The 27128-nt window shown below is 40.8% G+C and overlaps 1 protein-coding gene across 1 annotated transcript in view; it reads right to left on the reverse strand.

Moving 5' to 3' along the window:
• Positions 1 to 27128, reverse strand: part of NSF (N-ethylmaleimide sensitive factor, vesicle fusing ATPase) — a 1516106-nt gene that overhangs the window by 239431 nt on the left and 1249547 nt on the right. Inside the window, exon 15 of the mRNA XM_044055231.1 lies at positions 22081 to 22214. Coding sequence (XP_043911166.1) covers positions 22081 to 22214 — 134 coding nt within the window. The remainder of the gene's footprint in view (positions 1 to 22080; positions 22215 to 27128) is intronic.

Consider the following 27128-nt stretch of genomic DNA (forward strand, 5'->3'; position numbering starts at 1 on the left):
GATGTCCAAGAATAAGAGGCAACTGCCTCTGCAGAGGAAGAATTCCCTCCACAGATTGAACAAACAAATCAGAAGTCTTGTAAAGTCCTCTACAGTTAATTATGAAGCTAAAATAGCATCCCTAGCAAAGGTCAATAATAACACATTCTTTAACTATGTCCAAAACCTAAAAGGGAATGCCCAGTTATGTGCCGAATTGGTAGTAGATGATGCCACTCACACTATACTGGAGGAAACTGCCAACCTGCTAGCTGACAGATTTGGCGCAAACTTCACCACCAGCCATAACCCAAAGCATACCTGATACCAGTTTCTCTACCTAGTATCTCTAGAAATCAAGTCATATCTGCATTCTCCAAGGCCAAAAACACGGCCTCACTGGAACCAGATAACATCCCAGGTTGCTTACTAAGCAATCTAAAACAGGACCAAGCTAACCACTTGCTCTTCTGCCTGATGACTGGCTTTGTACCATCAGAATGGAGAACAGCAACAGTAATCACCTTGCATAAAGTGGGGGGGGGGCATCAACCAATCCCAGGAACTATAGACCCATAAGGCTAAACAGCCTCATCTGCAAGGCCATGGAATGGATCATCATGGACCTTATCAACAAGGACAAAGGCGACCTTCAAACTCTAGAACCAACCCAGTTTGGCTTTGTTATGGGTAGATTGTGCTCATCAAACCTGGTAAATTTCTTTGAGAAAGTCACCAAAGCTCTGGATGAAGGTAAGAGAGTACATACTGCCTATCAGGACCTAGCCAAAGCCTTTGACCCAATTCCCAACTCTGGTATCATTGAAAACTCTCCCAGCTAGGGGCTAACCCTTACATCACTAGATGGGTAGCAAATTGGCTCACCAACATAACACATACTGTCAGAGTTGGTGACTCCACTTCTACCAGTAGACCAGTGGCGTACCACAAGATTCTGTACTGGGCCCTTTACTATTTGGACTCTATTTCTCAGAAGTCCAAGCTAAAGTAGACGCCTTTGGCTTACTAAGTTACCTGATGATTGTAAACCAGGCATAATCGTTGAGTCTCCCAACGATGTTAACATATTACAGGAGGGGCTAACACAAACAGATGACTGGTGCCAAAGTCATGGTCTAAAACTAAATGCAAAAAAGTGCACTATTATCCTATTTGGCAAAGCAGAATTCCCCATTAATTACAATACTGTCAGCACTCCTCTAAGTTCAAACCCAGTGGCGCGAGATCTGGGAACACAGGTAAACAGCAATCTGAACTTTGACCACCAGGTTTCTATGGTGGTAAGGAAAGCCTTCTACCCTGAGAATCTCATAAGTAAAGGCATTGCATCCAGGTCTACGGATGTCATAACCCCACTTTACTCAATCCTAATCAGACCATTAATAGAGTACAATGCTCCCTTCTGCATCTATCTTACCAGACACCTGCAGCAACTGGAGAGACCACAGAGGTTTCTCACTAAGAAGATTCAAGGCCTTCAAACTATGTCTTATGTGGATAGACTGAAACCTCTGTAACTGTACTCTGTATTGATAGGCTACTGAGAGGCAACTTGTGCCTGGCCTCTGACCCCCACTTGATGGAAATGCTGCAAATCTGCAATCAAATGGTACTAGAGTCACTCGCTCTAGGGATCTCAACCTTGCCAGTGACATTAACAGAACATGTTGGAGAGACAGGTATGTCTCCCAGAGATTGACGCTGCTCTGGAATAAACTTCCAATTCATGAGAAGCACAGCTCCTCAATGACCCTATTCAAGAGCAGCCTGGACAAATGGAAGGGTGACTGCAAATTCCCTTGGGAGTGGCACCCATGTCCCTCATGTACAGGGGTAGTCAGTACTGATCTGTAATATACGTCCATTTAAACAAGAACAACTGGGGCAACTTGGGATTAAGATGGCTAGGCTTATAAAGGCTCTAGGGCCACTAGCCGAGTAACCTCCTATGAACCTTCGAACCAATGTTACATTGTAAAGAAAACAAGCAGATGCATTCCTACTAGTAACAACTTCTTCAGTACGAATTGTAATGATTCCAGCAAGGACAAACCAACGATAAAACAAAAGATGACTAATCAGCAGCTTGGCGGCCAACCACAACATTCTAGTGCTCTGTAAAATAAATCCAAACAATGTTTAAAACTTTACATCCAGCTTTACTAAAATTAAAAAAAAAACCAAAACATTAAAATAAGCACTTTCGCCCTATAAACTCACAGGACTTCTTCAGAATAAATCTTCCTAACAGTCAGTAGTTTAAATAACACTCCAAAATGGTGGTCACATGATCCTTAAGAAACCTTTAAATAAATTAATATCCCCTACAACCTTGAAGTTGCCTTACACAAAATTTTTCTGAATCAGTTGTGCATGGGTTTATGGACTGTTTCCACCTCAACTTCTTTAATGCTGACATTATTTAAGCAATTTTGGCCCATACATTAGTGCTTATGGTTCCATTTCTTGGGTATTTCTGTAAATGCTACTGACACACAGGCAGTTGATCCTCTTGTAAAATCACAGCCCCTAAAGCACTCAGGATGGCATATGTTTTCAACACTTCTGGCTTACTCACACTAGAATTTTAACAATAGGTCTTCTGTAACTAGTTTCTTCAACATTCTGAAATTATTCTCTTGACCACAACTTGACTCCTAAGCTAAATGTTGCTCTAACAACTTTCCTAGAGTAATAATGTCAGACATATTCGGTACAAACTTTGCAACCTATTGCATCATTCCCACAGATCTCTGTAATGCTCATTTGTCTTCTGGCTTTGGTATTTGGCACAACTGCTTTGAAATTTTATACAACAGACTTTATACCACTGACATCAGAGTATAACTCATACAGTTCAGATTTGTTAGCAGCTCTATGATGTAGACATATAAAGCCCTGACTACAACAATGATGAACCAAGTTTGGTTAATAACCTAGGAGATAAAGGAGCTGGCTGAGGAAGGAAGGAAGGAATGTTAAGCTGCAGTCTGTTTCCTCTTCCAGGTAATAGGATTGGGGTATGTGTCCCAGGATGTGAACTCTACCTACAATTCCTTATAAAGAGTTAACACAGATGGGGTGGCTATGAAGGGCTGGTGGTAATAAAGGGTACTCTACTCTCAGAAGTGGGTGATAAGTTCTTGTAGTACTCCACTATATGCTAAATACCCAAGATCCCATGGGTTTGCAAAGGGAACAGTAAAGCTTTAGTGGATACCTTGTGATGGTTGTCTGGAACATGACCACACAGCACTTGCTTCAACTGCAAAAAGAAATGAGTGGGTGTCAGTGTCCATAGTGGTGCCTCAATGTCAATCATGGAAGAGACAAAACGTTCCAAAAATTTATTTTTTGACTTCTCAAACTTATTCTACACATGCTCTTATTTAACATGAAATTATACTGCCTTAATCTGATCAGCAGCAAGTATCATTTCCTGTCATGCTGTCCTTGTGACTGATCTCACACTAAGGAACCTAGTTGGCTAGGCTTACTTAGGCCCTTGGGCTGATAGACTAGTACCTACAAATGAACCCATAATTATGTTTTCAACTCCTTCAAAGACTTCAATTACCTGTGCAACAGCTTTCTGGAATACTGCTGGTGTTGATTAAATACCAAACAGAGATCTAAGAAATCTATGTTGTAGGTTTCTTCATCTAACTTTATCTGCCAAAACCCTTGATTTGCATACAATGCTGAAAAAATAACATTTGGCATTTTGGGACTACTACTTCAAATATAAGCAACGAGGAATATTCTCTTGTAAGCTCTTTATTCAAATACTGTAAAGCAATACAAATAATAGTCTTGGCTTAGTTCACAACAGTATCCACACTAGTCACCAATTCTTTTAATTGCAATTACTTTTTAATTCCACTTAGGCTTTCCATTTGCTTCATTTCCTGATAATGTCAACTCCTGTTGGTAATTTCCTTGGAACATTTATCACTGGCACTCCATCAAAATTTAATTGTATATGATATTCTCCAAACAAATTTCCTAAGCCTAAAAATAAATCAGGAAATAAATGCTATGGCTCTGTCCAGTGTCTGATACATCTCTCCAACTTGTAACTGTTGGTGTGTAACATCATTTCTTTGCTTTCATACTATAATTTTTACTATTTCACATTTTTACAATCTGAACAACTGAGAAGTCTATAATTTATTTAAGGTGCTACAGACTAAAAGATGATGATGTATTCCTTGGTCCAGTGGCTATATTTGGCACTCTGATAAACAATGCCCACAACGTTTTGCAGGAGGAATGAGGTTTAAGGGAAGGCAAAAATTGAACGAGCTATATAATGTTTGATTAACAATGACTGTATAGAAAATTATATTTGATGTACACTGTTTACAAGTGAAAATATGTCAATATGGTTTATTTTCATTTACATACATGTACAATTGTGTACGTCATAAGTGATAATTCAATAAAGATGCTTTTTATTTAAAAAAATGTCCACAAAGCTCTTTTTAAATATGTTTTAACCCAAATGCTTCAAAAGTATGTTAAGACATACTATGCTCTGCTCGAGTTTAACTTCAGCATATTTTGCTTAATAATTCGCAGCATTTCTTGTCAACAGTGTTACTCTCACTTTTTTCCATTGCTTCTGATCGATTTTTAGACGTCATTATATCGACCCTGTTCACTTTAAAAACACTCAACTTGGCTGTTTAGTGGGTGACTCATTTTTTTGTATTTCTGTTTAACAAAATACAAATTATTTTGAGCACACCTGCTTCTTTTACACATCCTTCATATAGTTCTTTCCAGTGCACAGCCTATCAAACTAATTAAAAGGAGAACACTGCTTCATTTCATGGTTTTAGCCATATTTAGTATGTAGGACTTGAATCTCAAGCCACTGATTTTTTACACCTCATATTTAGTATATAGGACTTGAATGTGAACGCATCAAAATTATGTATACTTTTCAACTCTCTTTCCTGTCTCCATTACTATTCAACACATTCTGGCTTTTTTTATTTCAGTCACATGTTGTCTTACATACTTTTATTCCCACTGATGATTCTTTTAACTATACACCACTGAAGTTACTTAGTCTGATAGGCCCACAGATTTTAATAAGGTCAGATAAGTCTCTCTTAACAGCTTCTGTCTCCCTTAATAGTTTGCCTCCTCTTTGATCATTTATTGTACCACAAACTACTCTGCTGTTTAGCTCAGTTATTTAGCTCAGTAACATAAGTATCTACAGTCAACTGGAGGAAACTGAGACTTTGTGAGGAATAAATATCAAATGAATGTCGAATCATTTCTAGGCTCATATGAATTATTGGACTTCTCTCTAACTGCTGCTATTCTGCCTTTATCCCTTTCAAAAACAGTAAAACAGTAGAATACTTTCACAGTTTTTTTTTCTTCAGAGACGTGCACAAATGTGGCACACTGTACCTTTTAAGACAGACTTGCAATGATGAATCCATTGAATTTCTGAACCTAAAGCTTCCAGTCGTCTGCTTTCTGTGAGTGAATTTCTCACAGACAGAGATGGAGCATTTTTATGTTTGTGAATTATACTTCTGTGATCCCAAACATGAAATCCTGAAAATATATGTATTTACTTTTGCAAATTTATTTATATTCTGTATTTCTTCAAATATATTTTTCCATTTCTAGATTTTTTTACTTTTTCAAATATATTCCCACGGTCTTACCCCATATAACACCATGTAACAATACAGAAACTGTGAATAAGCTTCTAACCTTCCATGAGTTGTTTGTTCAGACTGCTTTCTAAAAGAAATGTGTACCAAATTACATGCAACTACCTGCAAAGTACAGTTGTGTACACTTACCATAAATGTAGATGTTCGAGTGTATTCACTGTTGCAGTCATTACATTCGGGTAATCTGCTGGCAGGTTGCACTCAGTCGGCCTGAATTCCAAAGTCTTGGGTCCTGCGTCGGTTGCTGTCTCCTCTTTCATGACAACAGGTCATCAAGGGTATAAAACATGCAGCCGATGCCATTTTCTTTAGTTTTTCTTGCCCCCGATGTGAGATGCCCCCAAAAAGGTAGCAAAAAAAAAAAAAATATATATATATATATATATATATATATATATATGCATATATGTATGTATACATATATATACGTGCATCAATATAAACTTTACCTTCATCTAAAAGCAAATACACCACATAGGTTGTAGAAGATAGAGAAGGAAAGATAAACTCCAGAATGACAGGGGGATGGTGGGAGGGTAACCTGGACTGCAACAGTGAACACATTCGAACATCTACATTTACGGTAACTGTACTATGTTCTTTGTGTTTCATTGTTGCAGTCATTACATTTGGGTAGAATCCCAAACCTATGGTTGGGAGGCTGGAGCTAAACAGCATTAGGTGAGGCTATAAGGCCCTGCAGCACTGCAGTGGCAAAGCCTGCCCTGGACTTAGAGTAGAGAGGCAAATGGTAATGCTTTGTAGAGGTGTGAACAAAACTCCAAGTAGCAGCCTCTAGAATGTCCTTGGTTGGTACTCCTCTGAGAAAGGCTGCTGAAGTAGCCGCAGCCCTGGTGGAGTGAGACCTAATGCCCTTGGGCACAGGTTTGCCATGGTGTAAGTAGCAGAAACGGATGCAATGGCTTAACCACTTTGAAACTCTCTGCTTTGAAATAGCCTTTCCTTCTGATCCTGCAGCATATGACACTAGTAATTGCTCAGTTTTTCTAAGAGCTTTAGTCCTGCTCAAGTAGAATCTTAGCTGTCTGTGTACGTCCAAGGAATGCAGAATTCTCTCCCCTTTGTTCTGCGGATTTGGATAAAAAGTTGGCAGATGAATTGTTTGGTTAAGAGCCACAATGGAAGCAACCTTAGGCATAAAGATAGGATTTGTCCTCAGAGACATCCTGTCTGGGTAAAATATGATAAAAGGCTCTAAAGCCATGAGGGCCTGTAGCTCTGAAACACTTCTTGCTGAAGTGATTGCTAGTAGCAGAGCTGTCTTCCATGACAAGAACTTTATATCAGCGGTAGCAGCTGGTTCAAATGTAGGCAGGGTGAGCTTTTCCAACACATAATTGAAGTCCCATGCAGGTAATGGTGATCTTCTAGAAGGCCTTACATTTTTGGCTCCTCTAAGATACTGCTTTAGTAAAGGATGAGAAAAGATTGGTGGTTCTGTACTGTAATGAGCCGAAATGGCAGAGGCATGGATTTTGATTGATGAAAAAGATATTTTGTCAAGCATCTCAGTTAAGCATTGTAATATCTGAGGAATATGCGGTTCTGCTGTATCAGTTCCTTGTGCTTGATTCCAAGCACATAATCTCTTCCATTTGTCAGCATAAGATTTTCTAGTACTAGGCCTTCTAGCTTCCAAAATGACATCCATCACAGCTTTACTGAGAGGTGTCGTCTGTATGATTACAGGATTAGCCATGCTGCCAGGTTCAGAGTCTGTAGTTGATTGTGCATGATCTGGTTGTTTTGCTGGGACAGTAGTTGTGGTTTTTGAGGCAAGGTCCAAGCTGGATATTGAGACAAGTTCCTTAGGATTGGGTACCAGTATTGGCGGGGCCAGTCCGGGGTAATTAATATCATCTTTGGCTTCTCTTGTCTGACTTTTAGGAGGACTTTGGGTAGAAGAGCCAGAGGAGGAAAGGCATAAACTGATAGGTTTTTCCAACTGAAGGATAGGGTGTCCACTTTCCATGCTTGTCTGTGATAAGTCCTTGTGCAAAATCTTTTCAGTTGATAATTTTGAGGAGAGGCAAATAGGTCTATGTCTGGGCTCCACCATTTCTTTGCTATCATGCTGAAGACTTGTGGATTTAGTTTCCACTCGTGAGGATCCATAAGGTTTCTGCTTAAATCGTCTGCCAGAGTGTTTTGTTTTCCTGGCAGGAATTGAGTTTGAAGATTTATTTGGTAGGTCAAAGCTGTGCCCCACAGTGCCATGGCTAATCTGAAAAGAGGGCATGAGTGTGTGCCCCCTTGCTTGTTTATATACCACATGACTGTGGTGTTGCCCGTCTTTATCAGTAGTTGTCCTGGATGAAGTAAGTCCTTGAAAGCTGTTAGGGCATTTTGAACAGCTAGCATCTCTTTTTGTTTTATATGTAGATGCATTTGATTTGGTGCCCATATGCCCTTAATGCATCTTCCTGCCATGTGGGCCCCCCAGGCATAATATGGTTCGTCTGTTAAGGTTTGGCTGGCAGGGGGTAGAGTGAAGGGCTGTCCCATGTGTTGGTGACAGGCCTTTGCCCACCATAGAAACTCCTGTTGCAGGCAGGGGATGAGAGGAATCATTGTTTCCAGACTGTGTGAATGTTGACTCCATAACCTTTTTAGGTACCATTGAAGTTTCCTCATATGCAGTCTTCCATATGGAATTAGCAGGATGCAGGATGCCATGAAGCCCAGAGCCTGCAGAATTTGCCTTGCAGAAGACTGGGTTTTTGTTGCCATCAGTTTGAAGTAAGTAGTCAGTTGCCTTTGTTTGTCTGGCATGAGGTAACCCATCTGGGCAGTTGTATTCAAGCTTGCACCCAGGAATGTTATCTTTTGAGTGGGTACCAGTTGTGATTTCTTTTCATTTATTGTGTACCCTAGGCATGTTAGAAGCCTTTTCACAAACGCCAGGTGTCGTACAACAGTGTTCTTGTTCTCTGCTCGAATGAGACAGTCGTCCAAGTAAGGATATATTTGAATACTTCTTTGTCTGCAAAATGCAATTACTGGTGCCAGGCACTTTGTAAAGACCCTGGGCACAGTAAATAAGCCAAAGGGCAGTGCAGAGAACTGGTAATGCATTAAGCCAGCCTTGAATCTGAGGTATCTTCTGCACGACTGTCTTATTGGGACGTGCAAGTATGCCTCTTTTAGGTCTAAAGTCACCAGCCAAGCATTCTTGCCCAGCATGGGCAGAAGCTGTTGCAAAGTGAGCATTTTGAATTTTGGAATGTCCAGGTATGTGTTCAAAATCGATAAATCCTGTATTGGCCGCCAGGCCTTGTCCTTTCTGGGTACCAAGAACAGTCTTGAGTAAAAACCTTGCCCTTTTTCCTGTTCTGGTACTGTCTGAATGGCCCCCATATCCATGAGGGACGTAGCCTGTTTCTGTGCCTCTGCCAATTGATTTTTTGGCAGATCTGGCCAACCATCTGTCATTGGCAGAGTGTGGAAATGGAATCTGTATCCCCTTGATACGATGTTTAGTACCCACTTGTCCCGGGTTATTAACTGCCTATTTTGAGCAAAAAGTGCTAATTTTCCCCCTATGGGTGCTGCCAAAAGATAAGTGCTTGGTGAAGGCAGAGGGAAGTCATTGGAATTGCTTTCTGTAGGTTTGTGCTTTATCTCCTCCAGATTTGGAGGTGGATGCGCCCCATTGCTTTGACCTGTATGAGTCTTGAGCCTGGTACCTGAAACCCTTGGGGTGTCTGGATTTGCCCCTTTGAGCTCTGGCTGACACAGGAAAGGACCAATTTTTTTGTAGGCCAGTGTCTACTGAATCTAGGTGGCTGCACTTGCAAGAAATATTTAATAGTTTGCATAGACTTAGCATTGTCTTCCATTTTCTTTAAAACCTCTTCTGCCTTAATACCAAACAGGGAATCATGCTGTAAAGATGCATCTAGCAATTTAGCTTTAACATGATCAGGCAAATTTTGTTCCTTTAACCAGGCATGCCTCCTAATCACAGATCCAGTAACTGCGGCCCTGCAGGAGGCCTCTAAAGAATCAAAACCACATTGCAAAGTATGCTTTCCAACTTGTTCAGCTGCATGCAATAATTCCTGCAATTCCTTATTTTCTGCACATTCTGAAATCAACATCATTTTCTGTTTCAGCAATCCCATAACATGTTGTTGGTACTTAAGCATATGAAATTGACAGTTTAAGGCCCTGATTGCCAAGGGTGCAGATGTATAAACCTTTTTTCCCCATCTGTCCAGTGCCCTTGAATCTCTGTAGGAGGGGGAAGGGTTTTTTGCTGTTGAGGTCTTAACTCACTTTGGACCCTGTGAAATAGTTTCAGGATGAGCAGCAGGGTTTCTAAATAAATATTTATGAGAGTCAGGGACCCTGTAATACCTGTCAGGCTTACTGGGAGCCGGAGGTAAGGAGTCAGGGGTCAGGCTTGACTCCGAAAACACATCATCCACAATGTCTAAAACAGAAGGAATGGCTAAAGGCTTGTGCTGAGGGAGAAGAAGGAAATCCCCTGAGCCTCTTTTTTGATTTTGAGAAGTCTTGACTCTCCCAGTGGAAATGCTCCCTCAAAGTATGCAAGGTTTCTCCAAATGAATAATCCTCAGGAGGAGATGCAGATGGAACAGACTCCTCAGCATCAGAATCCTCATAGGGAGGTAAAGATAATTCCTGATCAGAAGAGGAATCAGAAGTAATAGAAATCTGATCTGAAGATGCATAGTCAGTGTCTTGCCTAGGCCTCTTATCTGGAGGGGGATGGGTACCCCTGATCAAGGTAATACGGTCTTCAACCATTTTGATTATCTGTTTTTTTAGGCATAGAGGCCTGTGCACATGGCTCAGGCGTCTTTTTTAGTTTTATAAGGTGCCTTTGCCTTTGCAGCTTTCGTTGGTTTGATATAAAAATGTTGAGGTCTGAAGACACCCTCAGAAGCCAGTGTCTGCTCAGTGGCTCCGGACCCATCCGAGAGAGATACATCCGTCGGTCCAATACCTTGAGTATCTTGCGGCATGCCGGCCCCCAAATGGGTGTCAGTATAGGCCTGCAACTCGAAGGTAGCGGGTATCACGGGCTGCGAAAGCGCCTCACTGAGTACCGGCGAATTGGCGACTGGCTTAGGAGAAGCTTCGTCGTCGGTTCTGGATCATGACTGCCTTTCTCTGTCCTTTTCTTTGCGTTTTTTTTTTAGGTACTCTGGTAGTCGGATTGCTATCAGACGACATTTCTGGATAGTTAAATCTGTTTCCAAAATACTTAGATGCAAAAATATACCGATGCTTAATAGTGCGTTGGTTAAATCTAGCACAAAACCGACAGCCAGGCACGTTGTGATCAGGGCCCAGGCAAGGAATACAGTATATTTGGAAATCCTTATGAGGTATTTGCTTCCCACAAGTAATACAATTATTAACTTTTTATGACATCGGTAAAAAGCAAGAAAAATGTTTCCCCAACGGGGTACTTAGCTTTAGTGTAGATTTCGGTTCTGAAACTCGAATATTTCAGTAGTCGACCGACCGGCACTTGCGAAATGCTTCTGCTTCGGGCACCACGCAGCAAGAAAGATGAAAGAAAATGGCGTCGGCTGCATGTTTTATACCCCTGATGACCTGACATCATAGAAAAGGAGACAGCAACTGACACAGGACCCAAGACTTTGGAATTCAGGCCGACTGAGGGCAACCTGCCAACAGACTACCCGAATGTAATGACTGCAACAGTGAAACACGAAGAACATCTATGGGTCCATGAGATTTCTGCTTAGTCCGTCTACCAGTGTATTCAGTTGTCCTGGCAAGAATTGAGCTTGTAGTTGCACTTGGTAGCTCAAGGCCGTGTTCCACAATGCCATGGCTAGTCTGCAGAGGGGGTAGGAATGTGTACCCCCCCCCCTCTTGTTTATGTACCACATAACCATGGTGTTGTCCATCTTTACCATTAGTTGTCCTGGATGAATGTAGTCCTTGAAGGCTGTCAGAGCATTCTGTACAGCTAACATTTCTTTTTGACTGATATGTAGGTGCATTTGATTTGGGTTCCATTTGCCCTGAATGCACTTCCCTGCCAGGTGAGCCCCCCATGCATAGTCTGATGTGTCTGTAGTTAGGGTTTGGGTGGCAGGGGGTAGTGTGAATGGCAGTCCCTTGTTTTGGTGGCAGGCCTCTGCACACCATAGGAACTCCAGGCATAGGCAAGGTATGATAGGAATCATTGTTTCCAGGCTGTGACAATGTTGACTCCATAGACTTTTTAAGTACCACTAAAGTTTCCTCATATGCAGTCTTACATATGGAATGAGAAGAATGGAGGAGGCCATGAACCCCTAGGCTTGCAGTATTTGTGTTGCAGACAGCTGGGTTTTTGTGGCCACTTGTTTGAAGTAAGTTACCAAATGAATTTGCTTTTCTGGCGTGAGGAAAGCCATCTGGGCAGTTGTATTCAAGCTTGCACCCTGGAATGTAATCTGTTGAGCGGGTACCAGTTGTGATTTATTTTCGTTTATGGTGTACCCTAGACAAGTAAGAACCCTTTTTACAAATGCCAGATGATTTAGAAGTATGGCCTGGTTTTCTGCCCGAATTAGACAATCATCCAGGTATGGATATATTTGAATATTTCTTTGCCTACAAAATGCAATTACTGGAGCCAGGCACTTTGTGAATATCCTGGGTGCAGTAGACAAGCCAAAGGGCAGTGCAGAGAACTGATAATGCAAGTAGCCTGCTTTGAAGCGTAGGTATCTTCTGCAAGATTCCCTGATTGGGATATGCAGGTAAGCGTCTTTTAAATCTAGAGTTGCCAACCAGGCATCTCTGCCTAGCATAGGAAGTAACTGGTGAAGAGTCAGCGTCTTGAATTTTGGAATGTCCAGAAAGGTGTTTAGAGTAGACAGGTCCAGAATTGGACGCCATGACTTGTCTTTTCTGGGTACCAGGAAAAGCCTGGAATAGAAACCTTGCCCCTTTTCCTCTTCAGGTACCAGTTGAATTGCCCCCATGTTTAAGAGGGAAAGTACTTGTTTCTGAGCCTCTTCCCACTGATTTGGGGGCAGGTCTGGCCACCTGTTTGGTGTTGGCAACATGTGGAAATAAAATCTGTATCCCTGGGACACTATATTTAAAACCCATTTGTCCTGGGTTATGAGTTCCCAGTTTTTTGCATGAAGAGCAATCTTCCCCCCAAAGGGGCGGCTAAAAGGTAAGTGCTTGGTAATTTTAAAGGAAAGTCATTGAGACTGTTTACCATAGGGGTGTGTGTTGTTATTTCCAGATTTGGAAGTGGAGGCTCCCCATTGCTTAGTTTTGAGAGTCCCTTGGGACTGAAACCTGGTGCTTTTGGTGCGTCTGGGTTCGGCTTGAGTGGCTCTGGAAGGAGCAGGAAAGGACCAATTCTTAGTAGGCCAGTGCCTACTAAATCTTAGAGGTTGCACTTGTAAGAAACCTTTTACAGTTTGCATAAATTTAGCTTTATCTTCCATCTTTTTTAGAACTTCTTCAGCCTTATTGCCAAACAGGCGGTCCTGATTTTACTTTAACATGATCATGCAGAGATTGCTCCTTAAGCCAAGCATGCCTTCTAAGCACAGACCAAGTAACAGCAGCCCGGCAAGAGGCCTCTAAAGAATCAAATCTACATTGCAAAGTATGTTTTCCAACTTGTTCAGCAGAATGCAATAAATCCTGTAAATCTTTATTTTCCACAGAGTTAGAAATCAACATCATTTTCTGTTTAAGCAGTCCAATAATATGCTGTTGATATTTTAACATATGAAATTGGCAGTTTAAAGCTCTGATTGCCAAGGTTGCAGAAGTATAAACCTTTTTACCCCATCTATCCAACGCCCTGGAGTCTCTATCAGAAGGGGTAGGATTTTTAGCTGTAGAAGCCTTAATGCCCTTGGGCCCCTGAGAAATGGTTTCTAGATCTACAACAGGATTTTTGAAAAGGAACTTGTGGGACTCAGGAATCCTGTAGTATCTGTCAAGTTTACTAGGAGCTGGAGGCAGGGAATCAAGGGCCATACTGGACTCCGAAAACACATCATCAACAATGTCTAGTACAGGAGGTATAGCCAAAGGCCTATGCTGAGGTAGAAGAAGGAAATCCCTAAGCCTCTTTTTAGATTCAGAAAATTCCTGACTTTCCCAGTGGAAATGCTCCCTTAAGGTATGTAAAGTTTCCCCAAAAGAAAAGTCCTTGGGGGGGAGCAGAGGGAATGGAATCCTCTGCATCAGAATCCTCATAAGTAGGTATGGACAAATCCAGGTCATTGGAAGAATTAGAAGAAATAGAGTCCTGATCAGAAGATTAATAGTCAAGCTCAGCCCTAGGCCTCTTAGAAGGGGGGGGGGGTTGACTACCCCTGATTAGAGTAATAAGATCTTCAGCCATGTTGATCATTTGTTTTTTAGGCATAGGGGCCTGAACATGTGGCCTGGGCATCAGTTTTTTAGACATAGATCGAGATTTAGGCCTTAGTGTAGAAGGTGGAGACGGTTTAATATGCAAGTCAGTAGGCCTGAATACACCCTCAGAAGCCGGTGCCTGCACAGCAGCTCCGGACTCATCCAAGATAGAGACATCCATGGGTTCCATAGGTGAAGCATCTCGTGGCATACCGGACTCCGAATGGGTCTCAGTAGAGGTCTTCGAATCAGAAGCAGCGGGTATCAGGGGCTGTGAAAGCGCCTCACTGAGTACCGGCGAACTGGAGACTGGCTTAGGAGAAGCGTTGTCAGCAGTTTTGGACCTTGACGGCCTGTCTCTGTCTTTTTCTTTGTGTTTTTTCAGAATTCCGGTAGTCGGCTGGCTAACTGACGTCATTTCTGGATAATTAAACTGAGAACCGAATTATTTAGAGGCAAAAATGTACCGACGACGGATAGTGCGCTGATTAAATAAAGCACAAAACTGACAGCAAGGTACATCATGGTCAGGGCCTAGGCAAGGAATACAGTACAAGTGAAAATCTTTATGTGGTATTTGCTTTCCACAAGAAATGCAATTATTAACTTTTACTGACATCGGTAAGGAGCAAGAAAAAGTTTCCCCAACAGGGTACTTAGCTTTAAGTTGAAGACTTCGGTTCTGAAACTCGAAAATGAAAATTTCAGGAGTCGGCCGACTGGCACTTGTGAACTGCTTCTGCTTCGGGCACCGCAGGGCAAGAAAGACTGATGTAATGGCATTGGCTGCATGTTTCATACCCCTGACGACCTGACGTCATGGAAGAAGGGACAACAACTGACACAGTACCCAAGACTTTGTTAATCAAGCCGACTGAGGGCAACCTGGCAGCAGATTACCCAAATGTAATGACTGCAACAGTGAAACATGAAGAACATCCAGGTATTAACATATTTAAAGTTAAACACTTATATTAAAACCGTTTCTATTTATGTCACACAATGGGAAACTCAGAGATTTCCTGGCTGAAGTATTAGCAGAAATATAGCTTTCCAAAACAGGAATTTGAGTGACACAGATGGACTGTATTCAAAAAGAGATATGGTATGTCCTTCCACTACAATGTTCAGGTATCAAGGAGGTGGTACAGGCTTCCTTGGAGGCCTAAGGTGCAGGACACCTTTTAGAAATTGCAGAGTGAATAAAGAAACACGTCCAAGGGACATACAGGCTTATGGGACAGAAATATATACTCAAAAAAGCACACGTCAGCCAACTCTGAAAAGATTCTGTTAAACACTACTAGTTCTATGGCCTCTGTGGGTGTGATATCCCAAGAGCTACACCACAAAAACCAACACTTTCCATAGAGACAGATATTTTCTACTGCCAGGTTTCCTTGCCTCCTGCATCATTTACTGTACCTCCTCTGAAAACTAGTACCTAAAGGCTATCAAATTAAGAACATCCACTCTGCAAGCCAGAGGATCTTTGTATGTTTGGGCACATTAATTACTTTTTGGTATGGAAGGTATAAAATCTGAATTGGTTACCCTTGTTTATCTGAATCACCTGAGAGAACTATGGTTGTCACACCCACAAGGGAATCATCAATATAAGGTTTGCTCTGCTTCTCCTTACGTTTTGCAGAAACTGGGACATGACTGGAACAAGTGAGAAGGAATACAGGTACATTCCTGTCCAGAATATGGAGAAGGCATCAATGACCACACTGTTTTGTACAGGAATATGGCAAAGCAATTCAACTTGCAGTTCTCCTTAAATGCAAGCAAATAGGGATCCCCTTATCTAAAATAGGCTTTGAAACACTGAGAAAACAGTCTTCATAACAGTATGCTGAGGACAGATGTACTAAGCTTGTCTGTCACTGAGTTTAGATGCAAGGGGAAATAAGATATGAAGAGATGAAGGCATAGGTTGGTGGCTATGTCTCAGGCTATGACTGCTAGTCTGTGAAGCTTGTACAAATAAATGTCCCTCTGCTTCTTTACATAAGAAAATTACTGTGGTGTTATCTGTAATTACATCAAGATGTAGTGGATGCTTGATCATTATAAATGCCCTCAATCCCAGAATTAAGGCCATCATCTCCTTTAAACTGATATGCACTTCCCTCTGGAAATCTTTCATACTCCTAGCACATTCAAATAATTTGTGTAAGCCCCCCCACACACACACACACACACACCCCAAGCCAGGTCTAAGGCATCCAAGGTCAGGGATTGGATAACTTCCACAGCTATAAAGGGCATTTCCTGGTAGATCCTGAACAATTTCTAGAGATGAAGTTAACAACTATCTCCTGTCCAAAAGGGGGTTCAACAACTGTCCCTTTGTATCATCTGGGAGAAGTTGGACCCTTACCCAAGCATGCCTATTAAAAATGTTTCTGCTGTTGCTCTATTTCATGCAGCTTCTATTACATCATAACTACATTTAATGGTATGATTTCTCAACATAAAGGTTGCCTGGTTTGAGCTACAGAATCTGTTCCCTGTGGCCTTATCAGAGATTTCACCAGTCATATCCTCTACTTGCAAAATATATCTCCCTGATAATTTATCATGTGTGGTTGATAACTATTAGCTGTTATGGATAAAGCATATAAATCTTCTTTCTGGATCAGTGCAATACCTTGCTATCCGTACCATTCAAGAGTATTGAAATCTGAAGCCAGTACAGATGAATGGTAGCATTCATAGACACAATCACTGGATTCATATAAAAGTATTTACAGGTGTCTTGTACTCTTAAATATATCCAACACTTTTGAGAAGTGCATCCCGAAATCCACATGGAGAACAGCCACTGGTCTAAAATACACAAGCAGGTTAGAAGTTTTATATGCAAATCTAAAATCTCCTCTGAGCACCACTTAAAATACTCTCTCATCAAATATAACATTTCTCTAAAAATGACACTCTCTGTTGTTTGTATCATAGCCTAAAAATGAAGACAGCTGTGTAAAATGTTCCAAGTATTCCTTGATCATATTTTATTCCAAGGAATCTATGGAAGGAGATTCTCTTTTCCTCTTCACTAGGGGAAATGCTCCTAATGTTGATGACAAGGCTTTTAAGGGAGTAATCCGGGTCTATATTACATTATCGAATGTTCAAAACTTCAAATCTGATATGGTCGACACCATATAATCGAAGTCTTGAAACATCGAAAATGTAATAAAACACAACAACCTACAAAGACAAACCATTTTAACGCTCTAAGCAGGGGGGCAAGCCCCCCTGCAACCCCAACACCCCCACTACTTAAATATACCAACTCGGAGATTGCACTACAGTACAGAAAAGGGAAATCATCCCTTTCCGCTCTGTACGGAGATCTCCGTTAAAAAATTCAAAGTTTCAAGACTTCGATCATATGGTGTCGACCATATCAGATTTGAAGTTTTGAAACTCTGATCTTCTGATATAGACCAGAGTAATCCAATGCCATGCAGTGACATACAGTCCCATATTTAAAATGGCAGGACTTGCAATACCAATGCCCAAAATGTCAAAAAAGACCAGAACTACAGGAGGAGAGCAAATACTGAGCATCGCTTTTCTCCTTTAACCATTTTTTTTGTGCTGGGGGGGGGGCTCCCTGCATCCTGTAACCAGACTTCTACCAACTCTGAGATCCTAATACCTTGGAAAAAGGGAATATTCCAAGAAATGTCAATCTTGTACTTGGCAAATGTAAGTCTCGATTTTCTGTCAATCATTCTGCACATTCTGGAACTCAGTCGTAGAAGTCTAAATTCAGATGGTTAAACTCCAGATTCCCCTCAGTACAGCTTCTATCACCAAAAGTGTCAAAGACCATAACAGGCACCGGTGCAACATTTGAGCTGGTCACTCCTACATAGAAAGGCATCTGCCTGGAGACTTCAGTTACAGGCACTGGTGCAACATTTGAGCTGGTCACTCTTCCCCATAGAAAGGCATCTGCCTGGAGACTTCAGTTAAAGGCACAGGGGCAACATTTGAGCTGGTCACTCTTCCCCAAGAAAGGCATCTGCCTGAAGACTTCAGTTACAGGCACTGGTGCAACATTTGAGCTGGTCACTCTTCCCCAAGAAAGGCATCTGCCTGAAGACTTCAGTTACAGGCACTGGTGCAACATTTGAGCTGGTCACTCTTCCCCAAGAAAGGCATCTGCCTGAAGACTTCAGTTACAGGCACTGGTGCAACATTTGAGCTGGTCACTCTTCCCCAAGAAAGGCATCTGCCTGAAGACTTCAGTTACAGGCACTTGTGCAACATTTGAGCTGGTCACTCTTCCCCATAGAAAGGCATTTGCCTGGAGACATCAGTTACCAGAGGGCCCACTGGAGCCTGTCACACTAAAAAAAATTATTTACTTATCGATTGCTTGTTTTGGTACCGGGAAAGTCTGACAAAGCTCAGGACCCATTTTATGCTAAGACCGGAGAAAAGCTTCAGTACAATGCAAGACAACTAAACACTGATGATGAGATCTAACAGACAATATATGGTCATGTATAGAAAGTAGCAGCACAACACGAGAACATGGAGAGCAAGAAATCAGTAGTGAAATTATATACAAACAGGGTAGCCTTATAATGGCATTTGCTCATTACATTATCGATACAGTATTCAGACATATTGTAGGTTGCAATTTTATGCAGTTATTCTGTTTTACTACGGATAAAAAGTTCAGCAAGGAGACCAGTTAGAGGAGAGAAGAATGGTTAGATCACTGGACAGCACTTGCAATGCCATGAATTGAGTAGGTGTGTTTTCAGTTGAAGCTTAAGACACATTAGTGATGGTTCTTGTCAGTTGGGGGTGGAGTTCCAGGTTTTGGAGTCTATACAAGAGTACAGGGAGCATCCAGCTGAGCTATGAGGTTTAGATATACGTAGCTGGGCTTTTTCGGAACAACACAGAGTCCTAGATGGGTGGTAAGAATGTATTATGTTTGTTAGACATGGGCAGTCATTTGGTTTATATAATAGTTATGGACAGTAGAGGGTTAAGAGTATATGCATTGGTGGGGAAAATGGTAGTAATGTATTGCTTCAAGAACTGTTACAAAAGTGCAGCTTCAAGTAGGATCCAAAAAATATCAACTGTGAATGTCTGAAACTGTTATCCTACCAGTAGATCACATCCACATTTGTACTGGGTTGGCTACAAATAAAGAACAAAAACCCACCATTTGCTGCAAAAGAGGCCAAGACTGGTATAGAAAAAAATAAGTAACTGTCTGTGGAAAGGGGACAGAGAAGGTGACACTTCCCTGGATCTGGTACCTCTCTGCCTTCAAGTTCCTTAACTACTAACTTTTTCAGTTTCTCCATTTTATGATGTCTCTCTTTGGTTAAATATTTGTGTGTGGCTGCATGCATTGTGTTCTTCTGCTGTGAAGGAGAGGATGCCCTTTGTGCCACAGTTAAAAGCTTATTTTGCTAGAGGAAGATCCGAAAATTACAAACTCAGCAGAAGCATCTTCTTGTTGAATGTAACAAAGTGCCCACAGATGCAGATGTCAGTATTCTCCCTCAAGAAATGACACTGCAAGTGATTGTACTTAGGCAGATTCTGTCTTCAACAAGCAAAGTTCTTAGTATTTTAAAATACCTATACACAAAAGCAATATCAGTCACAATGGAACTGACAGTTTTGATCACAACTGACAAAACTATTTCAAGTAAAAGGGCTTCCCAAACAGGATGCTTGCTGTTCTCCAAAAGTTACCTGTAACGGAAAGATGGAAACATTTACTGATGATCAGTCACTATGCTGTGGCAAAAAAGAAGTCAAAACAGTTTGATCTGCTCTTCCCTTTTTGCCATACTCAAATGTCCCGGCAACTAATAGGAGTTTAGTGCCACTCTGGGAATATCTGAAAGCTGTAGACATCAAGACAGGAGAGTGAATGTCAATCTGTGGATAATTCCTACAGATGTCTCTCACTCACTACTTCTGACCAAATTGATTAACCTTAACTTCTCCACCACTACGGTTGCCTGGCTTTCCAGCTATCTTACTGATAGACTACTATCAGTGACATGGCACTCTGCTCTCTCTCCCCTCCTCTCCCTGTTAAAATGGGTGTTCCCCAAGGATCTACTCTTGGCCCATTACTTTTCAATATCTTTACTAATCTTCTCTACACTTCTTGTCCTCAATCATCCCTTGTACAATATGCAGATGGCTCTACAGTCTTCACCACCTCTGACGCTCCCTCTGAATTCATCTCTGCTACTCAGGCTTCCTTTAATTCAGTTGAAACCTGACTCTCCAATAACCAGCTTATTCTGAACAAAAAAAAAAAAAAAAACTTTTGCTCTTTCTTCCCAAAAATGTTAACCATCTTAAATCTACTTTCACTATACTGTCTCTCAATAACACTCCAATTGTAGTAGAACCAGGCACAAAACTCTTAGGTGTCACTACAGATGATCAACTTAAGTTCAACTTGCATGTCAATAATTGTATCAGGAAGACCCATCAAAAAACAGGCCTCCTATACAGAAACAAAAAGTTTCTTACTACCAAAGCAAAAGTAACCCTCTCTCATGCATACCTCCTACCTAGTCTAATGTATGGCTCCCAATATCTCACAAACCTCAACTCTTCACTCCTAGCTAAACTAGAATCAACCTACAAAAAGGTAGCTAGATTCTCAGCACACCAAACGTACAAAACCCATCACTGTCTCTCACTTAAACAGTTAAACTGGCTTGAATTACCTCACCAGCTTCTCCTCTCTCAGCTTCAGATTATACACTCTATCCTATACCAACCTTCCTACTGTCCAAACATATCTCCTCTCATCTCTCATTACACTCCCACTACATCTCTCCGTAGCTCTGACCAAGACCTACTACTGATTTATAAACCCAAGAACAAAATTGGATGCAACCTCTATAGCTACAATTCCCTTACAAATTAGGTCACTAAAACAACCTAAACAATTCAAAGCAGCTACCAAGGAACACTTAAAAGGTCATTGGTCTTGCCACTGCACTCACCCTCCATAAACTTACCCTTATCCCTCAAACAGTCCACTATCTACCCACTACTTATACATCTTCCACTCTTCCTACCTGTTAACACTGTCTACCCTTTTAACTAGTCTGATACCTGGCACTCTAAACCATAACCATGAACACCTTAGTCCAGTCTTCATGCTAGCTCTCATTTCTATGCTCTGTCAACAAGTTAGCAACAAATGACATAATGAATGTATTGCTTTTCTCTACTGTATATACTTTTTTCTGACATTGTTTTATTGCTACCATTTATAACCTTGTTTTGTAAATAACTCTTGAAACCTTTCTGTAAATGGCTTTTGTTAACTTTTTATTGTAGTATGTACTGGAGCTTTTCTCCCCGGGCCTCCTCTGAAAAAGGGGTAACAGCTCAGTCGGACAAACCCGGTCAACAAATGTAAAATAAATAAAATAAAAATAAATAAATAATATTGAACTATACTGCAGCAGTACTCCAGATAAGCAACTTGTTTAGAAAATAATATAGTCACAAATGTTAACATTATAGCTCTGACACACATAGAATTAAAACAGCCAACATTCCAACACTGCTACAATGTGAACATCAGCATCACAGAGCAAGGAGCGAAAACAACAGGAAATGACTATCTGAAGACTGCTCTTTACTGTCCAATGAGTCGCTGGAATTGCTGGTAATAATCACTCTACTTGTTATTTAAATAACTGGTTCTCATGCACAGCAACACATGAAAATAAATTACTATAAAACAAAGCAAGCACATCTCTTGTTCACCTTCAATGCCAGCCACAGCAAGACATGTTTACCACCAACCCTGCATCTCCAGCTAACCAGCAGAGAGCAAAAATCCAGAATCTGAAAGCAATATAAACCACAAAACTGTAAATCAGGAAAACCAAACTGTATCAATCCCTTTCCAATAAAATGGTACAGCAGTAAATACCTTTTTTATTGCTTGACATTTGGCCGTTTCTGAGAAACCAATCATCTTGTCAGGGGAGCAAATTTTGATAAAAGGGAAGTTAGATTCTTCTGCAATCTTAGCTGCCAAAGCAGTCTTCCCGCTATGAGGAGGGCCTGAAAGAAACAAAAAAATATAAATAAATACATTTCACTCAAGTCCTTGCGCCTCATTCACAGAGCTAGTGAAAAACAGAATACAAATCATCAGTCCTCCTGAAAAAGTAAATTTAATTTTGAGGGCAAAAAACAGGAAGGACACTGGAATCTGCTTACAAGTAAAATGAATACTTTGAAAAATCATCTCTAATATTTTAAAATACAAGTCCAGTTAAAAGGAAGTTTAGGGTGCTGATAAAAAAAAAAACAGATGCAGTACACTAGAGACATTCATCATATGGGGTGGTCATAGAACCTTACAAATTACAAGACCTTTGTAAACATACAAGACTGAGAAGAAAGTATTAGACAAAACATGAAAAGCAGCTCTGAACATTAGACAATTGGCATCTCAAGGTACACTGACTATGCTTGCAAAGACAGCAAGTTAAAACCTTTCTTTGACAAAGGAATGTGAGACTGAGTAACTAAAGAGGGAATATGTTTCATCCTAGGGAATTTCTGAAAAGGCTTCCTCTGTACTTGTGCATACTGAAAGCAGTGAATAGATGCAATTACTAATTCCATAATGGTGTTTAAAGAGGTACTTTTGGAAATACTGCAAAATATAAAGCTGACTGGAGTAAAATTAAAACGATTTCAGTTGTTCATCCACTTCTGCATTTTACCTGTCCAACTCTGGGTACTGGCCTCATTTCAAAAGACTGGTACAAAGACACTGTTAATACCCATCTAAATTTAATGACAAGGGTCTGAGATTTACTTTTACAGAACATGATAAACTAAGACTTCTATCATTTTGAAAAATCATTTACTGTTCAAACAGATTTTAAACATGTACTCATTCACTCTTTCTTTTATGAGAGAAGTATAACTGGCTATGGGTATAGGTTAAAGGGTTGGTGCATGTATTTGGATTTCATACTTTTAATTCAGAAGATCACAATATTTGAATCAGAAAGTTGAAAAATATTAAGGCCCGATAAGTCTATTCCTCAGTGCAGAAAAGACCAGTTAAAAAATCATTCATTATTTGTTAGAATACGCATGTTTTATGGCGATGAGGGAATTTTAACATCTGGCATTCACCAGGGACTGTGTCTGGAACCATATTTATTTATATACCTGGGATTTTAAAACATCATTCTGTTACGCATGATACAAACAATATAAATCCTGGCAAAACAGTAAATTCATGGATAACTTTAGCAAGATTACTAAACACATGTGACACTGTTTCAGACTTGGCACATCATAATAATTCAATGCTAGACTTTATCAAAGTCAAAGTCATGTCTTAACTTCTCAGCCTATAAATATTCAATCAATTTATGTAATGGGATTTATAAGCACTGAATATGTAATTTCTAATAATGATATAGTGAACAACACAGTCACAGTGATGAGCAATGTTGTATAACAGTGTTTAATTCTGCAGTTCACTTCTGGGTTAATGTACTTTCTCTGCAGGTTCTGCATGTCCTTGTGGGTTTCCACCGGATGATGTAATTTCCACCTAATTCCAAAAGACATGTAGTAGGTGAAATGGCATTCCTCTATATTGCTTGTAGGTGTACATGCCATGCATACATTCATGTGTATTTGTGTGTGTGTGTTGGGGGGGGATTAGCACCCTTTTCAGGGTTACTTTTGTTGTCTTGTGCTTGCTGGGTGCAGGGATAGGAAGCAACAATACTGCAAACCTGAAATGGATTAACTGGTTTATCAGAAAAAGAATGAACATCATATCATTTGAAAAGTGCATCATAACATCTGTTCCAAGGCAATTAAGATGGGGAATGATCTTTTTCAGATCAAGAAATAAAGTCCTGGGGCTACTGTATGATTCTTTAATAACAGGATATTTATAACATGGTGTCTCACTACGGCCTCTCTTAAAGAAGAAAATATTCCGACGATCAAAAATATTCAGATATTTTATGAAAATTAAAAACTGTTGGGGCCACTAATCAAAGGAAATACATCTGTGAATTTACATTTAACCATATCTTGTGCACAGGAGACTAAAAGGAGATTTGATTTCAGTTTTTAAAGCATATCACGAAAATTCTATAGCTAGAGTTAAGGACACTTGTCATAACAACACATCTTTGACAATAAATAATTCTAAAACCAAATCTAATATCTGGGTTATACCCCACTTTATTAGTGCTATCTTCCAGCCTAATCTTTAAAAGCTGTGTCTTCCTTTCTCATATATAGGACTTCAGGTATCACCTGAGTTCGTGGACAAGTATCACTGGGTTTTATACAGGTTGGACGAGTAGTCCAGAAATGAGTGAAGCAATGGCTAATCTGTCCCTACTGCATGTCATAGTTATTTGTGACTGGAGTTTCAAGTCTTTAGCTCACATGTTTGTGGAACCATTTGTTTTTTGGAAGTGTGGGTCCATACCAGCATGAAAATCACTCAAATCATTGTGCAGGTGTGTTATATGGAGAAACCTTTAAGCCTGTTGATAGCTTTAGTCCAGTGATCTTCTTAAATAGGATTTCTACAGTCTTTCTAAATGTGTGATGTGTTTGCCTAAATACCTACTAAAAGGGGTAGTATAGTCTATGATTGGTCTGATCAGGTCAAAATGCAGAGGAATAAACACTTCTTTTGACTTGGATGAGATACCAAAAGTGTTAGCCAAGGCACTGGAGTGTATGTGCATTTCATAATAAATTATGCTTGAACTGCAGTAATTTTACTATTTTGTTCATTCACTGTTGTATTTATAGATAAGATTTTATCACTACTGCTGCTATGTGTTTGTCAAAGGATGGAGAACTCTGACAACGGTTATCAGTTTAGACATATACTGTAAGCTGCTATCAAGCTTCGCTACTAAAATTATAATGCTACACCTCTTAGCCTTTAATTTAAGCCCATTTCTTATACACCACTGACATGTATGGTTTAGCCCTCTCTGCAGTAAAATGGTATCAGATGTCATGCAAATGACACCACCCAGCTTGCAATCACTGGCAAATTTAGTTTACAATTTGTCTGAGATATTGGTATGGAGATCCAAGAAGTAGAGGCCAAACAGAATGAATGCAAATACTGAGCCATGAAAAATGCCATTCGACACCTTTTTGATTCCTGAGTTATGACCCTAGCCCTGAGTAGCATTCTGCCATAACCCAGAATGATACCACAGTACAAGGACAAAATGACTGACTTCAACAATTGGCTAAGCTTCTGGCGTCATTGTAAGGAAATCCAGTATCTGTCTGCCTGGGATGATATGATCGACAGACCACGCTGTTTTGCCAGAGATGGCCTGCACCCGTCGCCCTTGGATTCCAGATACTGGCAAAGGCTCTTGCCACCCCTATAGTGCCATTTTTAGGCAAGGTTCAAATGACAAATTCAACACCGTAACAGGTATAAGCAAGCAAAATCTGAGGGTAATGCTGCTCCATGCTAGAAGTCTAAACCTCAAAATGCACTCACTCAGGGCACTCCTTAAAATGGAGAACATCGACTTCTGTGCAATGACAAAGGCCTGGTTCAAAGCTCCAGAGAGCACCCCTGCATTACCAGGCTATAATTCATACCACACCTTTCGTCCACCATACCCAGACCGAAACAATAAAGGGTGAGGCATGTCCATACTCATTAAGGATATCTGCACCTCCAAGCTAGTTGCTCAGCATAATGCATCTGTGATTATCCAAGTTCAACTAACTCTGGGCAAAACTGCAATCCAGATTGTAGCTTGCTACAGACCCCCCACCATGTCCCAGGATTCCCACTCCTCTTTTCTCGATACACTGGAAAATATTAAGGTACAACCCAACACCCTAATAATGGGTGATTTCAACTACCCCACCATTAACTGGGAAAACTACTCGTGTACCAACTCTTTTGCTCAACATTTTCTGGAATTCATCAGTTCCAATGCCTTGGATCAACTTATCCACACCCCCACCAGGGGCAGCAATATCCTAGACCTGGTCATCACCAACATGGGTGACTGGTGTTCCACACCAGCGGTCAGCTCCTCGTTGGTCAGATCCGACCGCAAGCTAATCACCCTAGGCATCCACATCCTGCTCCCACCCACTATTAGGAAAACAACTGTAAAAATTTCTCCAAAGCCAACTTCACGCTTCTTAAGACAGAAGTGGCAAACTTCACGACACCCATGCAGATGGACAATAGAGGTACGACTGCTGACTCCTACACAAATGCACTTTATAAGCACTTACATGAGTGCATGGATCATGGATCGTGCTATCCCTAACAGAACCAAGATGCTATCCTCCAAAAAAAGGAAGCCAATCTGGAGGTCTTCTGGCATAAACAAACTCTACAACAGAAGAAAGAAACTGCTGCAAAAAAGAGTAAATTCCCACGATTGGAGGAACTCCCTGGTCAGCCTCAGTAAGAAGCTGAGATTCCTTATAAAATCCTCCAAAGCTAGTTATGAAAACAAAATCGCCACTGATTCTAAAGACAACGACAAAGCATTCTATAGCTATGTCAAGAATCTCAATGGCAACACTCAGATCTGCTCCGAGTTACAGCACAATGACACTAAATATACAGAACCAACTGATATTGCCAACATCCTGGCAGATAGGTTCCGTGCTAACTTTACCCCCCTCTCACCCTCTAAAAGGCCCGTCTTTATACCGGAAGAATGCAAAGTTCCTATAATCATGGCTGCACAGGTAAAAACCTCACTCTACAAAGCCAAGAACACAGCATCCATGGGACCTGACAACATCCTAGGCTGCCTTCTACATGAACTATAGAATGAACTGGCACCCTACCTAAGTTCCATGTCCAATCATATCCTCACCTCAGGCTTTGTGCCCACTGAATGGTGCACTGCGACGGTTATCCCACTCCACAAAGGGGGGCCACAACAGACCCCAGGAACTACCGCCCCA

The sequence above is a fragment of the Protopterus annectens genome, chromosome 13.part0, assembly GCF_019279795.1.
Source record: "Protopterus annectens isolate FY-2018-M chromosome 13.part0, PAN1.0, whole genome shotgun sequence".
NCBI lineage: Eukaryota > Metazoa > Chordata > Ceratodontiformes > Protopteridae > Protopterus > Protopterus annectens.